Source organism: Podarcis pityusensis (genome assembly GCF_964106645.2).
Source record: "Podarcis pityusensis genome assembly, chromosome: 4".
Classification (NCBI taxonomy): Eukaryota; Metazoa; Chordata; class Lepidosauria; order Squamata; family Lacertidae; genus Podarcis; species Podarcis pityusensis.
The window spans coordinates 13,348,202-13,370,331 of record NC_138027.1 but is presented as its reverse complement, the minus strand read 5'-3'; the positions used below and the strand labels follow the sequence as shown (position 1 = coordinate 13,370,331).

The following is a 22,130-nucleotide window of genomic DNA, read 5'->3' as shown; positions in this document are numbered from 1 at the left end:
ATTTAAACAAAACTCTACTGCCCTTATGATTGGCCAAGAGTTTGAAGGCGAGTGGAAGCGAGTTTGAGTGGGTTTTGGTTGGTTAGAGTTGGAGCACGCTTGGCAAATTTAAGGCTTCAGTCAGAAATAAGACAAAACGGAGAGGGCTGTGGTAAGACTCCAGAAACTGAACAGAGCGGGCTTTACTGATACACACTGAACAGGGAAATAGTTTAGACAAGGTTTAGCTGGATGTATTTGCTTATATGTTTATTTGGTCTTCTGGTTGACTGATTAGAAAAAAACTCTCTAAATTACTACCTTACAGAAAACCTTTGGTACAAACTACATTTTTTTTTGTCTGATGTCTTGTTTTGTCTGCAGTCTTGTTCATCCCACACCTAATTTCCTCACCATCCTATCTAGTAAAGAGAGCTGGTTGGGCCACTAAATGCTGTTCCAGAGGCAATCAGGGATAAAAAAATATCCGCTTAGTAATAGCAGTGAAGACCAAAGGAGAGGTTGGGTTAGCCGAGTTACTCTCCTCCTTCTCATAGTGTAGGCTGCAGCCTGTGCCATCACATTGTGTTTTGAACTGAGTGAGGGCTGCATGACTTTAGCCTAAATATTAATTCTCTAGCAGCTTTATCACACCATGTTAAACCATAGTTAATAGTTTACCATGAATGGGCAGGTGGCTTCTGCTTTGCTCCTCCCCCAGTGCATGCAGGAGCAGGAAACCATGACCCCTTAGTGTTGCTTCCATACCAGAGATGGTGGCTTGCTTTGCTACAAACCGCAATGTTAAATCAAGGTTTGTTCTTGACTTACCAGTTGTGTTTTGTTTAAGTGAAACAAGCCACAATCCCCAGTTGGTTGAGCCAGGGATCATGGTTTGTGGCTTCTGCGAGAGAGAAGGGTGAAGTCGGAGTGATCTGTGCATAACTGTTAACTATGGTTTACCATGGTGTGTGAACTGAGCCCAGAAGTCAAAACAGCAAGGGTTTTTTTTTAGAACTTGAGAGATAAAAAGGCATTTAAGAAAGGAAATTGTATGGGCATAGTGAGGGCTCATGGCAAGTCTTGGGCAAAGCCCAGGGGCTGGGGGTGGATGATCCAAGTTAGAGGTGCTGCACTGAAGGAATTCTTCTATATCAAAGGTGTTGTGCAGTATGTTGTAGGTGGATTCTGACTTCCAGAGACCAGAGTATTAAGACAGTGTCCTTTTCAGGAAATACCTGAATCAAGATAACTTAGAGAATGCCTGTTACCTCTTGCCAATAAGCCATTTATGTAGGTGTCGGGGGGAAATGCGAACTGATAATCTTAAAGCAAAACTGACTTACAGAACTGCTTATGCTGTTCCTGACTAATGCACAGCTAACCTGGTCCCCCACCCCTATTCCTCTTCTTCTCCTTCTTGCTCTGCTTGGACTGCACAGATCCTTTCACTTCTACTGCTGACGCTGTTGATGATGCCGTTCCAAGCCTAAATCCTTTCCTCACAAAATCTAGCGATCACCTCTCTGTCTCTTCTGACGTACTACCCACTTTCACTTCTAGGACACCAACTCATGAGATGTTCGTTGGTAATGTACCATCTGACTGCTTTCCCTTTCTCTTGACTATCAGACTATTCTGGGCAAATTTAGGATTTTCAAAAGAGAGAAAAGAAAGATAAAACGAATGAGCTATTTCCTAATGACAGTTTTAGTTCCCTTCCCAGTTGAAAATACATGACCTACAGAATGTAGTGCAGTGGTAGCTGTGTAAATTCAGATGGGCAACTACTTAGGGATTGAGGGCGGAGAGAGGAGACTTTATATTCCTTCCCAGCCTTATTGTTTTATCTAATATTTGTAAAACAGCAACTAAAACAACACCCAGAGGTTACTGAATTGGGGGCAGTTCCCCCCTAAAAGCAGGCAAGCCTTTGCTACAGGCATATCAACTACAGTGTTGCTCATCTAAATGAGCCACATATAGAGTTGCCCTACCTACTGTGTGCAGTATGCAGTCCATGGGGTAATATTTATGTTCAGCTATGCGCCCTTGGCCGCATGGAGTTTCCATTCCAAGCTAGATGTGGCACAATTTGACCTCCAGAAGCGTAAATTCTAAGATTACCATGTCATCGTATGACTTTCGATTTAACTCTTTCTGGTTCTCTAGATCGCTTCAATCCATTTACTGAATCAAACCCCTTTGTGGAAACCAAATATGCATCCACTTTTCAGCTCTGTCACTTTACTTCAGGTATAATATAAATGCCTTGAGGGTTTTACACTTGCTTGTTTTCAGAGGTGTAAAACATGGCATTTTATGATGTTTCCCCCCCCCTCGTCTTTAGATAGTGTAAAATCTTCCCTTTTTTTAGAAGTTGTTGCTAGATTGCTTGTGTGTGTTATAGGTCACGTAGTTGTTGTCTTAACTTAGTGTCCAAATAATTGGTTAAGCAGATAAGAGTGTCCTGTTCCTTTCTCTCTGTAACTGTTCCTTCTTTGCTCTTCTGCTTCCTATGCCTTTATCAGATTCTTTTTGTGGTCCTCAAGCTTATCCTCCTAACGCTTCCCATTTCCGCAGTGAGCCCTCAACTGTAGCTGGCCTATTTGGAGGTAGGTAAAAGGCTTTTGAAGCCCAGGAACTTGGTTTAGTTATGTAAACTTGGGTAAAATTATGCAGACATGCCCATTTCAGTTTGTAAGCAAGCTGGAGAGTTGTATGCTTTTCATCAGCTGATCAACACTTAAAAATAATTCCAAAACTGATGCATCAAAATGGGTCCAGCTTGTTTTTAAAAATAACTTAGCCTGTCCTTGCTGAAAAGGTTGCAAATCTAAAGACTGCTTTAATCAGTTTTTTTCACTGTATCACTTTTTGTTCATAGAAAATCACAGATTGAAACGAGTGGCAATTGACAGCGATTTGGCGGGTGCACTTCTAAAGCACCCCACATGACATTATAACTGAAAGCCACTGTCTTTATTTTCTTTTATCCTGGAAATGTTTTAGCTTTAATTATAAGAACTTTGCAAACATTGATCCCATGAAACAGGCACATTGGTCTTCTCATTAAGTGGTGTGTGTGTGTGTGTGTCCATGTCCATGTCCATGTCCATGTCCTTGTCCTTGTCCTTGCAAGCATGCACTGCTCTCTCTGAAATGGGCCAACTGTACTTAGTGCGACAAGTTCCCTTGTGGAACAGTGCCCAGTGCTGTTTTTGATTTAGCCATCACAGTGCTAGCGTAATACATGTTCCAGTCTTGAGAACTTAAGGACCATTTGGATCAGATCAAAGGTCCATCAAGTCCATCTTGGGATGCTCACAAGCAAGAGCATAGTAGTGATGACCACCCCTTGTTCCTCATTGAAGTTTGATCCATTTCTGTCTTGATTATCGATAGCCAGTAATGAGAACTGATTCATCTTGTTATAACAAATTCTGTTGCGTTTTGCCTTTTATCCTGAATCTGCTGAAATTTCACTGGCTGCCTTTCATGCTATAGTCAGTGCCTAAGTTCCAGTGTTCTGCTGGTCAGTACTGTTCATCACTATTAAATTCTATTGTGCCCGTGTTGTTTCTTCTAAACTGTCTTCAGTTGTCCTTTGTAGGGGAAAATGCTGCGTCCTGTAATGACTTTAGTGTCTCTCTTCTGTGCTATCTACAGCTTTATAAACTAGGCTGGGGGAGCAACCAGAGTTGCTTACAGTATACAAGATGTTAAAAGGACCATATGTTTATATAATAAATTTGTATTTCAATCCCTTGCCACCTTAGTCCACCTTTGTTTCCCATTTCTTCTGTTGCATGGTACTGATCTGATTAGGGGAGCCTTCTGGAGCAGACAGTCTGTATAGGATTTTAGCAGTATAGTGTGTCGTAATAAAATGGGGAAGCATGGTGCTATATGCAGCTTTAGCATTCTACCTAAAGAAACTGGTAGCTGCTACATGTTAAACTACCGAGTTGCTTTCAGTGCTGAAGCAGCCATAAGCATTCATGTAATACTGCAACTACATGAGGTTTTTTTAAAAAAAAAATCTATCCATTTTAGCAAGAAGTTCTCAAGTCTCTAAAAAGCAAAATAGGTCAAATTGGTGCCAGGTGGAAATGAATTTTAAAACACGTGCCTGACCGTGCTTATGGGCATTTTATTCAGAATCCTCAGGATTAAAGTAGGTGATATGTAGGTCCTAAGTCCCATTGATATGTTTGGGATGTAGCAATTTATGTGCCTGGGAAAATGTCTGAAAATGGGGAGTGGGGGATAGGGTGGGAAGAGTTGGGAGCACCAGTGAGTGATTTTGAATACAACTCAATCCCAGAGGTGGCTATTTTGCAAGTAGTGAACTGAAATAGGAAACTAGGAGTCTATTATCGCTTCAAAATAAATCTGCTCTCAGATAGTATAGCAGTGACAAAATTGAATAACTGCACCAGGCCATCTTGTTTTGAAAAATTCTGCCTTAAAGGGCTGAAACTGGAAAGGCTTACTAGTACTGCAGAACTCTTGCTGTGAAGCCTACTCCAGTGTCTTGGGGGGGGGGTGTTGTTGCTCCTTGCCTATATGCAACATGCAAACTTGAGTCCATCAGTTCTTGCCTCATGGGTTATTCCTCTCAAGTTGCAGTAACATGCAGTTCTGCAAGGAAAGCTTTCTTTGCAGGCTCCTTTTCAATGTCTGAATGCCCATAATCCTTTTATGGCTATAGAGCTGCTACTTACATGCAAGTTGAGAGTTCACATACTGCATATAAATAAGCTCTTTTTAAATGTCTTGTTTGTAGGGTTCACCCAGTCTCCTGTTGCTCCATCGCAGCCCTCAGCAGGCCTTAATGTTGACTTTGAGTCTGTGTTTGGCAACAAAACTTCAAATGTACCTGTGGATTCTGGTGGTAGGTCTTCCTTTCTTTCTTTTTAAAGTACCCTTTTTAAAAGACTGCTCAAAGATGCACAAAAATCACACTGGGTGATAGAATATTTGGTGCCAGCCTTTAAAAAGCTGTTTGGATCTTTTGGCTTGATAAAACGGGTTAATGCATTTGTTTTGGATTAAGCTTTCATGGACAACTTCCTGTGATGCCTCACCCTTTTCAGAAATCTGATAAAGTAGTTTCTCATCCACAAAAGCTTACGCTACAATAAATCTGTATTGTTGCTTGAGACATTTTACTGAAACAGCAAGGAAGACTAGGCCAGGGCCCTGAAAGGGCCACCAACTTTGCCTTGACTTCTGTGGCAGAAAGACAGCATATGAATGCAATCAATCAATCAATCAATCCAATCAATCAATCAATCAATCAATGAATGTTTTCCTGCTGCTGCCAGTGCTCTTACCATTTCTTTTTGGATCTTGGGTGCTGAATGTATGGATTTTCCATTTCTCCACTGAAAAATAACAGTAACAACAATAATTGCAGCTTTATACCATTTAGACTTTAAAAATACTGATTTTAAGATGCCTCATGCTACATTGACATGGATTCCATTGCCTTTAATACTACTTGGCTTTTCTTAAAGGGTTTGATGAATTAGGTGGACTCCTAAAACCGACAGTGGCCTCTCAAAACCAGAGTCTTCCAACTTCAAAAGGTCCACCTAACAAGTTAGTGTTGGATGATCTGGATTCATCTTTAGCCAATCTTGTGGGCAGTAAGTAGAGTTTATGTAAAGTTTACAGTACCAACTCTTTGGATAATTGAAATAAATGAATGGGCAGCTTCCAATTGTTTATTTCTTGTTTTGTAACAGATCTGGGCATTGGAAATGGAACAACTAAAAAGTGAGTATTTCTCATTGCAGCAATATGCAGGTGTTTTAACCCATTAAGCACATCTTTGCAGCAATTTTGCACAGCAAATGCAGACTAAGGTTCTTGAGATGAACCTGGCAGGGAGGGTGTAACACTGCCCCTTTCCCCTCCCAGGTTTTCCATTTCTGAGTAGGATAGCGAATGTCTTTGAGGGGGTGGGAGCAGGAGAACTCTGAATTAGGGAAGCTGTATATGAATAGTTAATCTTGCAATAAATCAGTTCACCTCAAGATTACAGACTTCTAGGTACCCAAGTCTTATTATCCAGGGACTGTACACTCTCTTTGCCTGCTTTCTTGCTTCTTTCTGCATGTTTGCCTTACATTTGGTCCCTTTGGCCTATTTATGTAAGGCTTGAGCCAATTGTTTGCTGGTGTCTCTAGAGTGGTGTGCATTAATGGATAGTATTTGCCTTCATTTTTATCTATTTTTGGAGGCTTGAACAGGGAGATGTTGAGGTACATAGTTTCAGGATAAGAAATATTGCTCTAACCTTGCCTTGTTTAAACTTAGTTTATTTTTAAACATGTCTGCAAGAAAGGCAGCTAGATTCCCCTCCATCCCCTGGATTTAAGATCTTTCCCCCTTTTTTTCCCCTAAGTGATGTGAACTGGACACAGCCAGGAGAAAAGAAACTAACTGGAGGCTCCAACTGGCAACCCAAAGTTGCACCAACAACAGCATGGAACACTCCAACAATGGTAAGCAGTTGCTGTAGGCATATTGAAAGAATTCCAGCAGCTCAAAATATGCTGTGAAAGTGTAGGAGGGCTATAGGAATTTTGTCAGGAGAGGCAGAGAATCTTAGAACTTATCGTGGGAGCCTAAAACAACCTGACACGTTTCATTTAGGTGATGTTTAATTGGATATTTATTAGCTAGAGTCATCCCAGTGGAGTCAGGCTTGTGTTTTAAGGTTAGCAACCTGGGTACTCAAACATACTGTGCTGATATAGTATCCTTGAGTGATGTAGAGGTCTCGTGGCATTGACAGCCTCGTGACGATTGCACAGAAAAATGTGTATCTAACCTGGACTGCCATACTTGAAACAGGTTGAAGTTTTAATCCATTTGTCTCACAATTTCACTATAATACTTCAATATAAGCATACACAAAAGGGGTTGAGATGAATTTTAAGCATTGATTATATCAGGGATGGGACGGAGGCAACATTCCCTGGTGGGCAACTTTCAAGGGCCTGCATGTCAGTGGTAGGTGGAGCCAGAGGCAAAAGTAGGCGGAGCAACACATATTACTATTCCGTTAGTACCATAACTGGAATCTAGCCTGTGTAAACACCAGAGGTTTCTACACATGCATGCAGACAAGAATCATTATCCTAGTTGAAGGATACATTGCAGCCATGTGGAATCACCTGCAGAGCAGGACCACATTTGAGGGACATGGCCACATTTGGCCTCTGGGCCTGAGGTTCCCCACCCCTGGTTCATATGAAACCAGGACATAGCTCAGGTGAAATGGGGAGGTCTGGCTTAGTACAAGCAAGGAATGAAGCTTTGGAGCCATCACAAGGGGACGAGTGAAGAAGGAATGCTCAGCCCCAGCACTTGTTCACAGCTTTATGAAACATGTATTAGGAAGCCAGGAAGGATGATTTAAATCAAGCCATAGCCTTATACCATTTTATTCACAAAGTTTGTGAGAGAGGTTGCACTGGTTTTGTGCGAAGTCAGCCAGTGATTCTGGTTGATACTGGATTTGAACCCAGGTCTCCTTGTGCCAAGTCAATGCCCAATCCACTGCACCATGCTGACTTTTAATAAAGGTACATTCTAATGAGGGAAGCATCATAATTTAAAGTTTTATTTCATCATAAGCCCTGTGAAAGGAGACCTATGTTGGATATTAAGCCTTCACCAGAAACTCTGTATTTTGAGGTGCATTGTTCCTTGAAGCCTGAGCAATCTTTTAAAAGAGAAACAATTGTAGTCTCAGTAGGTCATAAAGGACTTGTAGGGGCAGGAGCCCTCCACATCCCAAAAGTGCTCTAAAAGGTTCCAAGCTGTGACTTCTCCAGATCCATGTGATGGCACAATAGCCACAAAGGAGGATTTGAATTGTACTAAAAAGATATGGTGTGACTGAAAGCAAGGCAGGGAGCAAAAACTTCATGTCTGATGCTGCCTGTATTGTCATATAACTTGTTAAGAGAAATTGGAAAGAGATGCCTCATGTGTTCGATCAGTTGCCTTCTTGCTGTTGACTTGCCTGCAGGAAAATAATAATAGGTGACGGTTGCTAGCCTGGTGTATTTTTTTAACATGCTTGGAAGTGGTGGCTCATAATCATTTACCAGTAGATATATGTGGCTTTTCAAGTAATAAATACTACAACTCTGGGCAGGCATGTGTGACAGGAGAGGATAACTCTGGAAGGAGGGCTAGTGTTAAAAGCTACAGAGAACAGCTTTTTGCCTCTAACACAATCAGGATCAAATGCGTAAGGCCATCTACACTGCTCTGAATTAAGCACGTGCTAACTGCTAGACATTCTGGCCTGCCTGTGTTACTATTTTTGTGCTTTAAAATGGGAACTTAGTGACTAAACTGGGCACCATTCCACCCATGTGTATTTTGAGATAATGGTCATTTGACAATGACCTTCAAATGCCACTTTCCCACCCAATGTTAGCTGTAACCTTTATAAACTACTTGGGAGAAAGACACTTGTAAAAGGAGGGGCAGCTTGAGTACCCTGTCCTTCCCTCCAAACCTCTCCAGCAAATGTTCCAGCCCATGCATCTCGTTCTGCCTTAACTTTTCATTCCTGGAGATGGTTGCTTCTAAATGTTTAATAATTTCCTTTTAGGAGCTGTGCTGAACTGCCTTGTGACACAGCTCCTGTCTGATAAGTCTCACCTGAAGCTATGAGATTCCTAAATGGTTTTCATGAGCTGTTAGAATAGGAAGGACTAACTCACTTCCATTCATCCTCTGCCTTAACTCTGTTTGTCCTGTTCTGGTTCCCTTGTGAGTGCTTTCCCTTTAATTGGTACCGGTAGATTCCAGCATTTATGGAAAACTTGCCAACACAAAGCATGTGAAAAACATGTAGAAATGCAGAGGTCGTGTTGCGGCTTCGTCAACCTTGTCTGTGTCCTTTTTACCAGATGCTTAAGTGGCTTTGGATTACAAAAATTATATTTCGGGGAGGGGTTTGAACTCACTTTTTGACTAAAATGCTCTGTGTGTATATTCTGTTGTGTAAGTACTCGTTTCTAATCCAGTGTTATTGCATTATGTAATTGTTCTTCCGGGGGAAAACAGAATGGCATGCATTTTCCACAATACGTAAGTGAACAAAACCTGCAGCCTTTTTTTTCCTTTTTGCAATCAAAACTGGCATGCTGATATTAACCACGACAGCAGAATCTCATAATCCTGCTATTCCACACTTTTTTTTCTCTTGAGTTAAGATCTTTGGGCATGACGACAACCTTGAGCAGCTTCTATCTAGCTTATCCAGATCTCAAGGTGTTCTGTGGGCCTCTTTTCTCCAATGATGGCATGGAAAAATACTAAGATGATTTTTCTTGCTTTAAACTCTGCCATTTGCTGCGAGATAGCTGGTGCGTGTGTCTGTATTGCCTTTTTTAAAAATGCATTTGGTGGATAAATCAAACCAAAAAAGGCATTTGTGTGTGTGAAATAACTGCATGAAATTTCACAGGCTTCTGTTCGACTTCACAATTCACTATCTGCAGACTTGATTTCAAATAGGGAGAGACCAATACGTCCCCAAATACTAAACCAAGTGAAAATGCTCACCCATTTGGTTGTGTATCTGAAAGACTTAAAACTTTTGAATTATCCTTCAAAGATGGGTGGCATCTCCCTTCAGCACTAAAAGGACAAGTAACAGTGGTTAAAATGACAAGTCAACCTAATTTCTCTTGTGTCAATAAGAGCTAAAGAATGAAGTAACTAATGGGTTTGTTTTCCAAATGTTTTAAGGTAAGTTTATTCATTGACTGTGGGGTGTTCCCTCACTCCCGCTTTTCTACAGCTACCGTGTGTGTGGTTCACCCTATCTGCTTTACACGTGGATATTGCAACTGTATTGTTTTACATCCAAAATCTTAAGCGACTTTAATTCTTTAGCTCTTAACTATAGTGATCCCAGTTTAGCCCAATTGGTTTCTCCTTCCATGTTACTGTTGGTCTTTCCCTGTATTCTCTTCATTGTGGGGAAATCCTAAGCCAGCCTTCAGCTCCTAAAAGCCTAGCAAATGTATGGCCATATGTATGCAAATGCATAATATTTTGCTTAATGGCTGTATGAATATTAATCATGGTCATTTCATTAACCATGTTAGCCAATAGCAAGTTGGATTCCATTGTCCAGTGGCTATTACAGTTCAAAGGAGTAAACATTTTTGAAACACTGTATGGTTCTTTTCTTCCCATCCCTACCCCAGAGAGTAGGGATATTGTTTCTGGAGAGTTAAATCTCCTACGGAAACAGTTCTTACAGATTAAGGGCATGATACAAAACAAAGCTGTTCTATTTGTCCCTAAGCTCAGAGGGTTTGTATAGGAAAAGTTCCAGGATTGCTTGTGTGCGTCTATATTTTTCTGCTTTGCCATATTTTTTAGAGATTCCTCCACTTTCTAGGACTTCTGCTGTATGATGCAAGAGTGTCAAAGCCAGAGGGCTTGAGCAGAGTTTCAAAGTAGTTACTTCAAGCAAGAAGCCCAGTTCCTGTAATAGTTGTCTTGCATATGGAACTGCAGATTTTTTTTTTGAAAAAAGTATCACTGGTTTGGAGGAGGTGGTAAGCTTCATAAGTTACCCTCCTACTGTCAAACATCACAATATCTGGCAGAAAGAACACCCCAGTCTGTCCCTTTCAGATGCTGGGAGGTCTTTTTGGCTGTGATATCTTTGTTGAAATGGGATTTCAACTTGTGCATTGATGTAAAATATCTTCTTGAACTATTTATACTTCCATATAAGTCTCCGGGGCAGCTGACAAGATATGCCAAAACAAACAAACATCGAGTCCTACATAAAAAAGAAACATGCCAAATTAAAAAACTCCCTATAAATGCTGTAAGCAGAAACAAACTTTTTACCTGGCCCTTTTTAGAAAACTCAGAACAGCTCCTGTTCAGACAGGCAGCTGTCTGCTTTATGCTTATAGCCTGGGGTGTTCCTTGACTATTCAGCTACTGGTTGCATGAAGCCCATCAAGTGAGGCTTTGTTTGACAACACTCGACTTCTTGTTTTGGGGAAGCATCTAATTATTATTATTATTATTATCCAGGATGCTAGGTTCACATTGTCTGTAAAGCAATCCTGGGCCTGAAGTGATGCCCTCCCAACTTATTGGGCACCAGCTTGTACATTTGTAGCCATGTTCAGCTAAAGAAACTCTAATGGCTTACCTGCAAGGATGTTACCATGATGCTCACTGGCCAGTTTCTGGCTCTGTCAGATATCAATTGATCAGCTGTCAGAGATGCTCATATTTACAGTCAAAAGCATTTCATTGCTGTTTGTGAAGCCTTTTCCATTTGCATGCCGCTTAAGGTTGTCTCTTTCTCATTAGGCACCGCCCGTCATGGCCTATCCTGCTACAACGCCAACAGGAATGATGGGGTATGGAATGGTCAGTAAATGTTTATATTCATTTGAAGTATTTTTAGGAGCGCTTTTATCATAGCTTGCTCTTTCCATTTCCTTTGGGTTTCTGGGTGTGCTTGCAACACATATGTTGAACAAGATGCCACATACCTGGCAGATTAATTTTAGCCCCACTTGTTTGTTTTTTGACCTTTTTCATTTTGCCAGACAAAAAAATGCAATACTTAATGTTCTTTACTTCCACCTATCTTCTGTTACAGTGACTACTTTAAAAATAAATTCCAGGAAGCCTTAGCATTTCTCACTGAGACTATAAGGGTGAAATGAGCTTCCTTGAAAAACAGCTCCCCCTGCCCCACAAATGTGCAGCCATACAGTGTGTGTTCTAAGGGCATTCTGTTCATACAGAGCAATGGTGAAGCCTAGTAGGTTTGGCCAACACCACATGGGAACAGTATCCATCCTAGAACATATGTAGAATCCTCTGGCAGATATAAAGAGGCTCCTACCAGGCAAGATACGGAGTTTGTTTGAAACTTAGGAAGTTTGAAAGCACTCCTTTTTAAGGTGACACCCTTGTAGATTAGCCTCAGATGTTGGGCATGCCTTGTGCTAAATGCAACAGGAAGCTAAACTGCAGATTAGTTCTAAAGTGTTCAGGGCTAAGTGGAAAATCAATGCCTCCTTAACAACCCAGCATTTGAAATCTAAATGAATTTCTATTCGGCCCCCTCTGCAGTCTTCTGATCCTTGGTTAAGACACTTTATCTGAGCAAATTTTAAATTTGCCTGTTGGTGTTTTAATGGCTGGTCTTAAGATATTTGTTGATTTTAATAGCTGCTCTTTAGCTTTTAGCTTTAGCTTTAGCTTTTTAAAAAATGAAAACATCTTAGCCTGGTACAGGAATGAATAAAGTGAAAGAGCTTGGTATATCACACTAGATGTTGTTCAAAGTTTTCAGCTCAATGAAGAAACGTGAAGCAGTAGCCTATCTAAAAGTGTGGAAAGGTGCATAGGAACACAGACCAAAAGTTCCCAATGTTTGGTTGCTGGAAGCTTTTTTAAATGTTCCATTAATTATTTCCTTTACAGTGCCACTAACTAAACTGTACAGTTGGAGGCAATTTCTGGTGGTGGTCTCTTTTAAAGAGCTATGCATGAAATTAATTCTTTGCTGTTCTGGATTTTTAGCCATCCCAAATGGGAGGAGTACCAGTAATGACGCAACCAACCTTAATATACAGCCAACCTGTCATGAGACCTCCAAATCCTTTTGGTCCTGTATCGGGAGCCCAGGTGGGTGTGGAACTGGCCTACAAAGCCGTATGCTTCTGGCAGCTCACAAGCTAGTCAACAAGAGCATTGTGTGTATATTTGGTCATGTTGTCAGGTGGTGCATTACTTTTGCTTCAACCGTTAAGCCTGCTCAGCCTGGGAAACCTGCAGCCCCAAGGAAGGAATGGTGAAGATGGGATGGAGGAAAGCTAACAGTGCCAAAAGGCCCTTAGCAAGCAAGGTGAGGATAGTCCAGGAAGAGATGGCGCTGAAGGAAAGTTTGAGAAGGCATCTTGTCATTAGAAGAGAGTGCTTTCAGGTATTAAGAGACAGAGGATGGTAAGGAAGAGGGAGCAGCAGTTCTTCATAGTTAGCAGTGGCAAACATTGTGGTGTCGTGTCCCCCCCCCCCATGTTTCTGGACTACAACTCCCATGGTTCCTAACACTGGCCATGTTCACCGGGACTGAGAGGAGCCAGAGTTCAGCATCAGAAGAGTAGGCAGCAAATAGTACTGTTCAGTTTTCTGTTGAAAAGCTAAGCTAAGGTGTCAGAGTGGCACTGTTTTTAGCAGGGGTGTTCTAGATCTTTATTAAAGAGAGAAGAGGTGATAGGAAGAAAGTCTGATTAAGGCTGCAGATAAAACTTAGCTTTTCTAGGTGCCACTTCAGGAGTGGCAATTTCCTCCATTAATGGTACTACTTCGTACAAAACCACAGGCTAGCCAAGCGTAGCAGGCACTGATTGGTGGCATGCATGCAGTTGTTTATCTGCTTGTACACATTCTGGGAAGGAGTGGCCAGTTGTGGGTTCACATTGCGTTTGTACACAGCAGAAGAGATGTGTGTGCAATTGTCATGTTTGTTCATTTGTTGCAGGAAACTTTTCGCCTTTGAAATCAGCCATAAATTTGCCCTCAAAAGGACCCAAGCTTGTTCCAGTAGGATGTGGCACATACAGTTCTCCTTTTTCTATTCTAGTATGGAAATCAAGAGGTTTAATCATAGAGTCTTGCCTGCTATAACTTTTAAACTACTACTTGGTTTTTTTCTGTTACACACACACCCACACACCCACACCCACACACCATTTTCATCCATTATATTTGCACTGTACTCTGTGGCTCCTCTTTTACTGCTTGTGTAACATATTCAGAATTTGAGACAATCTAGAGTGGTGGGTACAAGCTATTCTTTAGCTGTGCAAACTTGGGAGTTGAGCTTAGGACATTAACGTAGGTCTTTCAGATCTGCCAGCCATTGGACTGACAAATATTTGACACAACTCACCCTTCCTAGCAGGTGCACTTCAAGTGAAGAGGCCTGCTGGCCACTGCCACTAAACTTTGCTTCATTGATGTTTGTCCATGGAACATTCCCTGATGTAACCCTGCATAAAATGAATCAAGGCTGTTTGGTGGATTGCACCCATTGGTGATTTATTGATGATATGTTGAATAGCAATCTTATTGGTTCAGTAAAAATGAACAAAGATTGTGTGTTACTAAAGGGATGTGCTTGGCCGAGAAGTCCAAAGGTAGTGGCACACATATTGAGATGGAAGAAAGAAAGTTTGATATCCTGAGGCCCAAACTGTTCCCTGATTTGGATGTTTATAGTTCTTTTCCCTTTTGAAAGAAACAGGTATATTTGTTCATGTTGACCTAGGTATTACGTGAATGCATCCAGTTCTTAGTAAATATTAGGTTATAGGGCATGGTTTCTGTACTTCCCTGGTGAGAAAATGTGAGGTTTGACTCTTGGGAGTTATTCCTGAGATTGAGATGGGATGTCACAAGCTGAATCCTACAGTGTCCTTGAGTCTGTTGAATAGTTTCCTAAAGCAATGGAAGGTGCAGTGGCTTTCACTTGTAAGTCTAAAATAGCTTTGGGGAAGGAGCTCTATGTTCCTTAGTAAGCAGGGAATGAGAATTTGGCTGTTCAGCTGGATGCATAAATTAGAAAGCCTTCCTGAAGATGGGGCTTTACCACTTCAGAATGCAAGTAGGTACTAGCATTGTTGGGGAACATTTGATATGTAAAGGACCCACTCATAAAAATCCTAGTATATCAGGGAGAAGACCTGGGTCAAATCCTGCTTGGTAGTTTCGTTCCGGACAGTGGAAGCATTATGTCGTCTGCTGTTCTTCCCTGGCACATATTCAGAAGTGATGACATGTCTTACAGCAGTTTCCACTATGCATCTCTTGTGAATGTCTAGATTTATCTTAACTATGTACATAATGGGTGAGGAAATAGGTTTCCTCTGGAAACCCCAGATGTTGGGAAATGTACCCTTTAATTGAGGCACTTGCTGAGTTTGCTGCTGGATGGAGCTGTTTGTCATTCCTCCTTACACTCTGCTTTACTGTGCTGATGTCAGATTTATTAGCGTTTCTTGGGAAAGGGAACAAAGGCCCGTTGTGGGAGCCTGTTTGCTGCTCTGAACCCTGGCAGTATTTGGCTTCTTCCTCTGCCCCCTGTTCCTCCACACTAGACGCATTGTGTACCCAGCGCCTGCTTCAGGGTTCTGAAAGAGCGTCTCCCCTTTGGTCACCTGTTGGTCTTGGCAGCTCTTTTGTTAGCAAAACTGCACGAGCGGGAGTGCCTTCCACATAACACGATCTGAGCATGTTGCAAAACTAACTTGAGTGGATGAGTCTTGACTTCCATCAGTGCCATGAAGCTGAAAGAGACCATTCATGGAACCTCCCTCCTCTTCATTCATCTACATAATTTTCGCTTTCCTCTTCCATATCCACTTAATCATCTCCAGACACCGCCTACTAGAAAAAAAACAACATTTAGTTTCTGCCTTGTTTAGCCAATGGTCCCTTAAACTCAGAAACGGCAAGCCCTAGTTCATGTAGGCGTCCATTGATTTGGCTTCTGTGTGGTAGGAGACTTGTAGCAGCCAGCAGAGATGGGGAGCATGTGGCTCTCCAGATGTTGGACTCCAGGAATCATGGGAGCTGTAGTACACCAACATCTGGAGCACCAGTTTCCCCATCCTTAAGCTACCGGCTCCCAACTGCAGCAGCTCTCCATAGAGAGCTTGTTGCTCCATAACTGTTGCAGCAACAGTGGGAAAAGGAGGTCAACTCTCCTGTTTGGTGTGCTCTTGGAGGTGAGCAGGGGGCACAAAGGTTGGAAGGAGCTTCTTCACAGGTGGCTGTAGCAACTGTTAAAATATTTCAGCTACTATAGTCACCAGGAGGCTTCTCGCCACTTGGAACATTTAGAGTGCTGGGTGAACCAGGACTGTGTCAGAGGCTGCATCTCGCCTTTTTCATGTGTGGAAAATTGCACCTGATTGTTCCCATGATTATTCTTTCTCTGTACAAAAGGGGAGGTGACTTCTTACATTCAGAGAAGAAAATTTATCACTGTTCAAGGATTTTGATTATAATAACTTCCTTGGGAGTGACTGAAACGATTTGATTCTTTCAAAGAGAAGCAAAAAAATGTTCCCTAGTCTCAAAGAAGGCTAGTAGATATGTTTGATTGATTTTATATATAAAAAACACAAATCAATCAGGGTGTGTGTGTGTGTTTCTATTTGAAATAATCAAATTGGATTGCCATCACCAAGGACTGGAAATGCACTGGAAAATCTTCTCCACAGCTCTGAAGTTGCCTTTTCTGTCATTAAGACCTTTCCAATGTGCCATCTTTGGTCACAGCTGGGAGACCAGCCATAAACATTTAGGAAGGGGCTAGTTGGATGGTGAGGGCTTGGTAATAGGTCTGAGCAATGGCCATGAAGTGGCCGTATCTTAAAATAACTGTACGTGACAAATAAACTACATCTTGCATAAAACAAGTATGCTGCCAGTGAACGGCTATGGGATGTACAGGTTAAGCAATTGCACACATTGATGCTGTGCAGATCATTCGGGTGATAAATGTGACCGGGGGGGAGGCAGTCGCTTGCACTTTGTGCAGGAATGTGCACTAACAAAACAGAAAGACCGTACCCATCTGTCAGCTGCATTTGACTCTCCCTCTGGTGGATGTTTGCCGTTCTGTGTTGATCCAAGCAAATTGAGGAAACTGAATTGTTTGGGCGTGGGGAGAGAACATTCCGGAAGAACAAAACAAAAATACACAGAGCATAGTAGAGCTATGGAATTTGCTCCCACAGGAAGTAGAGACGGCCACCAACTCTGGATGGCTTCAGAGGGGGATTAGGCAAAATTATGCAGGATCAAGTTGTCAGTGGCTACAAGCCATGATGATTGTGTTCTGCCTCCACTGTTGGAGGTAATGCGTCTCTGAGAACCTGTTGCTAGGAATTGCCAGTTGGAGTGCTTTTGTACTCGGGTCCTGTATGTGGGCTTCCCATGGGCATTGGTTGGCTACTGCGAGCCCAGGATGCTGGACTAGATGGGTCTTTGGCCTGCTCCAGCAGGGTCTTCTTATGGTCTAATGTTATGCTCTTAATAGAGAGAGTCCTGGGCTTGGATACAAAGGGCTGCTTCATGCATGCGTCAGGCTGCCCAGTGGATTTTCACTTTCTAACAGTAGGCTTCTCCTCCCCGCTCAATTACGCCATGTAACTATTACTGGAAATCAGGTTTTCTTTTATTAAAAAGTGTGCCTGTGCAGAATGCATTGCTGCTGTTCAAGGAACGGAGTACTTGGCTGTGAAAGTCTAGTTTGGCCCATGTTTGTCAACCTCATCCCTTGCAAGCCACTTCTGTCCTTCAGGCCCTACTTTCCCCCTGTACCAGAGAAAGTGTAAGACCACAGCAGTTAACAGTGAACAAGTGTTTGTATGGTATTTTTCATGGTTAATGCTAATACAGATACGTATGTTTCTCAAGAGAACATAAGGATATACAGCAAGACACATGCTCTTTCTGCTGCTTATGCAGCTTTTGGCACCTAATGCTGCACATTGGCCATCCATGGAATGTAAATAAATTTTAAGTGAGGCCTGGTTGTCATAGGTTGTTTTGAAAGCTAACTTCAGGTCTAGCTTCTGCTGTTTTCAGAAACACTCTGTTGTGCCTAGTTGGGACTGGTAACGATTGGAGACCATTGCCATACCCTCTGGATAAAGTGCTGGTGATTTCTGCCAGTCACATGCCAGAAATTCACCTTTGCCTATAGGTAACCTTCTAATGTCTGCATCTGTCATACCATTGGGGCAGATTTCAACTTAGCATGCAATCAGACCTTTTCTTTTTAACCAGCCCACTTCAGTCCTAACTACCTTTCTTAAGCCCCTCCTCTCCATCACTACATTTTCTGCCTTCATATTTCTGTCATTGAGGCCTTCTTTTTCTCTTTCCTTCTCTGACATCTTCTTTCCCAGCTGTCTGCAGCATCCAGCCCATCCACTCAGAGTCCACACAGAGCTTCAGGGAAGGATCCTTTTGCAGAGCTCTCCCTCCAGGATTTCTTATAGGACAATTTAGGTATTGCATGTTAACTCTGGGGGCACTGCAAGCTCGGATAATGCCTCGTTTGCTAACGTCCCTAGCAATATTCATCCTCACATTAAAATGACAGTCTGGGGCTTTGTAAATTTGCATGTTGTTATTCTGTGACCTGTTATAAACCACGGCTGCTAATGTGGGATGCAAGAGAAGAAAATTATTATTATTATTATTATTATTATTATTATTATTATTATACCACCCTTCATCCAAAGATCCCAGGGCGGTTCACAACAGAGAAATACAAAATGAGAATGCATAATAAAAACAAAAACTCATAGCCCCCCTCCCACAATCACCTTTAAAAAGGCCGGGTTGACAAGAAACATTTTCACCTGGTGCTTAAAGATACATAATGAAGATGTCAGGTGAGCCTCCCTGGGGAGAGCATTTCAGAAACAGGGAGCCACTGCAGAAAAGGCCAGTTCTCATGTTGCCACCCTCCAGACCTCTTGTGGATAAGGCACATGAAGAAGGGCCTCAGATGATGGTCGCAGGGTCCAGGTTGGTTCATATGGGGAGAGGCAGTCCTTGAGGTATTGTGGTCCTGAGCTGTTTAGGGCTTTATAGGTCAAAACCAGCACTTTGAATTGGGCCCGGAAACTCATTGACAGCCAGTGCAGTTGGACCAGGATTGGTGTAAATAATGCTCAAACCGCCTTGCCTGGTGACTAAGCTGGCCACCAGATTGTGCACCTGCTAAAGGTTCCAAACCGTCTTCAGAGGCAGCCCTACATATAATGTGTTGCAGTAATCCAGCCCAGAGGTGGTCCACCAGCATCTGGAGGGGGTACAGGTTCTCTGCCCTTAATGCTAGGCTTCTCATGCACCCCAACCCTCTTTCCCCATGTGAAATAACTGAACCTCACATTCTCCAGAACAGAAACTTCACTAGCCCTGCAACTGAGCACATTGTGGGAAGAAGGCAAGTGGATTGACAGGCTGTCATTGCATAATTCGTTCCCATTTATTGGAATGTTCATGCTCCAGAAAATGTACATTCCCTTTCTCCCCCCCCCCCCCACCTCTTGTCAACACCTTTGTTTTGTTTTGTTTTTTGCATAGCCTCCTAGGTCTAAAGCCCTAGTCTCTTTCAAGAGAGATGTGCTTTGACGTACTATATAGAAATCCATAATCCCTCCTGTAAGTGCCATAATGCTGTTTTCTGTTCATTTTATTGTCACCTGAAGAAATGACCTGAAATTCCTTCGCCAGTTTTATGACCGCAGTTTCCCATCCTCTCGGCTGCAGCTCAAGGGTTGCATCCACAGTTTAATTGCTTATCGCCCCAGAGGGCGATACAAGTGCAGTCGTTGCCAATGTGCCCTCTGGCTCTCTGGAAATGGGAATAGACCTGCACATTCTACATGCAATAGGGAAATGCTGATCTTCGTTATACTCAAGCGCTATATATCTCTGTATTCCTGGTCTGATACCTTGGAACCTACTTAGCCTATGGCCAGTGAATGGACGTTTGGAGGGGGAGGGCAGGTTAGTTGTGCAAACCCGTAAAATGGATACCTTTCTTGTCTCCTCAGATACAGTTCATGTAACTGCACCAGAAGGGGTGGGACAGGAACAGTTCCAGAAAGACCCGTGCTCGACAACAGACCCTTCTTTCCAGCCAAATCAGAACTGATGCCTCAGCTCTCCTCTTCACTAGAACGGCCTGGTAAAACCACACAAGGCCCCACGACAGCAGTAGGAGCACCAACAACATAGGGAAGCCTTGAACCCCCGCAGCACTCTCGGTATAAAACCAAGAATTGCCACAATTTTGGTGTGGGATCTGTTTTTCTTTTTCTTTCTCCCCCTTCCTGGTGACTTCTAATCATGTCAGTAACTCGCCACCTGTTTTAACACTCTCCGTCAATAACACACACACACACACACACACACACACACACACACACAAAAGGAAGCCTCTTCTTTTGCCACGAAGGGTACAACAAGCACCTGGAACTGCCGCTTGGAACGAAGAGCTGGGCATCCTCTTACCGTTAACTCCAACGACTTTCTCTAGGGGATCAAATCCGAAAACACCCTTTTAATTCTGCCATTTCCTCTCTGCAGTCATCGCAAATGTTAGACTCAATAATGGAAAGTTTTAACTTTTTAAAAAAAGAATTATATATTCCGTTTGCATAGACATTCCTTTATGTATTATTGTTTGTATTTATTTATGATTATCAGTTTAAGTAACAATGTATCACAAAGCCTCCTTTGCGGGGAAATGAGCGTGGATGTATACAGTATGTCTCCCTTTTGGAGTTTCTTTTTCCCCCCTTCCCTCCCTCCCTCTCTTCCCATTTTTATTCACGAGAACTATTCTGATTCAGAGTGCATCTTCACTCCAGTAACGCACCCAAACTACACAGAGCACTGAGTACGTTCAATGGTCTGAAAACACCAATTGTCCAAACTCCATGGGAATTAGTTCTGTCAAGGATTTTGGCAAGGGGTGGGGGGGAGAAAAACAGCTGACTGGTTGGGAGGAGCACAGAATTTCTCGACCAGATGTTGGTGCTTCTGGGATGAACTTTTTTCCTTGCTTTGTGCTTGGCATGTCATTTATCTTACACTTGACGTACGGCCTTTCCAAAATGAATGTGAGGAATTGCTTTCATTTTTAAAGACTTTCCTTCTTCTCTGTACAAAAACCAAGCAAACCCCGATACAAACTTCTGAGGTATTACGTGAAAAAAAGCCTTCGATCTTTTCTTCTTCTTTATTTGCTAGTGCCAGCTCCATGATCATGTATCGTGAAATAGAATAAAAACTCAGAAGAGAAGTTGTGTCTTTACTAAAGGGCTCAACCCCAAACACCAAGTTCCCCAGCAGAAGCTCCATTCAGTCCGGTCTGGTGAGGGGCTTCTGCAGGAAAACTTCCTGGTGGGGTTGGCCTTTCAATGTTGTAGGAACCCTTTTAGTTTTTCTGCAGAATTTGAAGCAGCACTGTTGATCGGTGCTTTGTGTAAATACAATCATACCAGTTTGGGTGGCATCTGGGGCCTTAAGAAGGATAGTCAAAAGGCATGAAAGCAATTCTGTACATGAATTAAGCATACTTGCTGCATTGTCTCCGCAGATTCTATTTTTGTTTAAAATGTTTAAAAGTACGTTAGCAAAAAAAAAAAAAAGGTGGATTTTCAAATAAAATGCAGCTTCCACAGAACTTCTGTTTATAGTATGAAGGTCTATAATGGTGGGTTGGGATGTGGGGGGAGGGGTCTGTTTGGGTTTTTTGTTGCCATTTTGCAAGGTAAAATGTGCTTTGATACACTGTGAGTGGAGATTGACATTTTGGCTGCTTTTGCAACTTGGTCCATTGCATTAGTGGAGATGTATGTGGACAACTTTTAAACACAGCTGAACATGGTTTGCATTTAGGGCTCAGCTAGCCTTCTAAATCCAATTTCATCAAGTCCTGTGCTCAGGTTAAAAACCCTTTGGGGGTGGGTGAATTTGCCATTAAAGGGGGAATGCCTGAATTGTGCCAACTTTACACTTGTGCCATTTTTTATTTTTTATTTTGGTTCAGCTATGCCCAATGACCTGTCAAGATTGAGGTAATAAAATTTGACTGGGCTGTACTGTTGAGGCTGTGTATTAGGGAGAAGACCAGACTGGAATTCTCCAAATGGTGCTTTTCTATGTTAGAGGGAGCACTCCTCCCTTCACTTCTATAGGGATGCCTGAACTATTGAAAATAGGTTGCATGTCCAAGCCTTGATGGTAACTTCCACAAAAGAAGCAGTATTTGTGCTTAAGACTGTGTTTACAAGTTTGGGACCTAAGCCCTGCCAGCTCAAAAAATCAGGTGGTCAGCCCTACACTGTTTCTCTACACCCTCAACCATGCCCAAAGTTGTTTGTGGATGTTGAGAAGTCCTCTCTCTCCCCTTGTATTCATATGGAAGAGGACCTATCTCTCATGAGGTACCTAACTACAGCAAAGAGCAGCCAAGCTTAGCCGAGCAGCCTTTTGTAGAAGGAGCTTTGTTTAAGCCA

General features: G+C 42.4%; 1 protein-coding gene across 8 annotated transcripts in view; it reads left to right on the top strand.

Moving 5' to 3' along the window:
• The window catches only part of PICALM (phosphatidylinositol binding clathrin assembly protein), a 64,333-nt gene extending 43,038 nt beyond the window's left edge, over nt 1-21,295 (top strand). The window contains exons 13-23 of one of the 8 annotated variants that reach the window (XM_081002054.1): nt 1,422-1,568; nt 2,511-2,594; nt 4,769-4,876; nt 5,502-5,633; nt 5,733-5,763; nt 6,395-6,494; nt 9,082-9,105; nt 11,368-11,427; nt 12,595-12,699; nt 17,997-18,099; nt 19,659-21,295. In XM_081002054.1, the coding sequence (XP_080858180.1) occupies nt 1,422-1,568; nt 2,511-2,594; nt 4,769-4,876; nt 5,502-5,633; nt 5,733-5,763; nt 6,395-6,494; nt 9,082-9,105; nt 11,368-11,427; nt 12,595-12,699; nt 17,997-18,089 (884 nt within the window). In that variant the 3' untranslated portion in view covers nt 18,090-18,099; nt 19,659-21,295. The remainder of the gene's footprint in view (nt 1-1,421; nt 1,569-2,510; nt 2,595-4,768; nt 4,877-5,501; nt 5,634-5,732; nt 5,764-6,394; nt 6,495-9,081; nt 9,106-11,367; nt 11,428-12,594; nt 12,700-17,996; nt 18,100-19,658) is intronic. The other 7 variants (XM_081002057.1, XM_081002055.1, XM_081002056.1 and 4 more) reach the window with 7 other exon arrangements.
• Nucleotides 21,296-22,130: the final 835 nt, after the last annotated feature.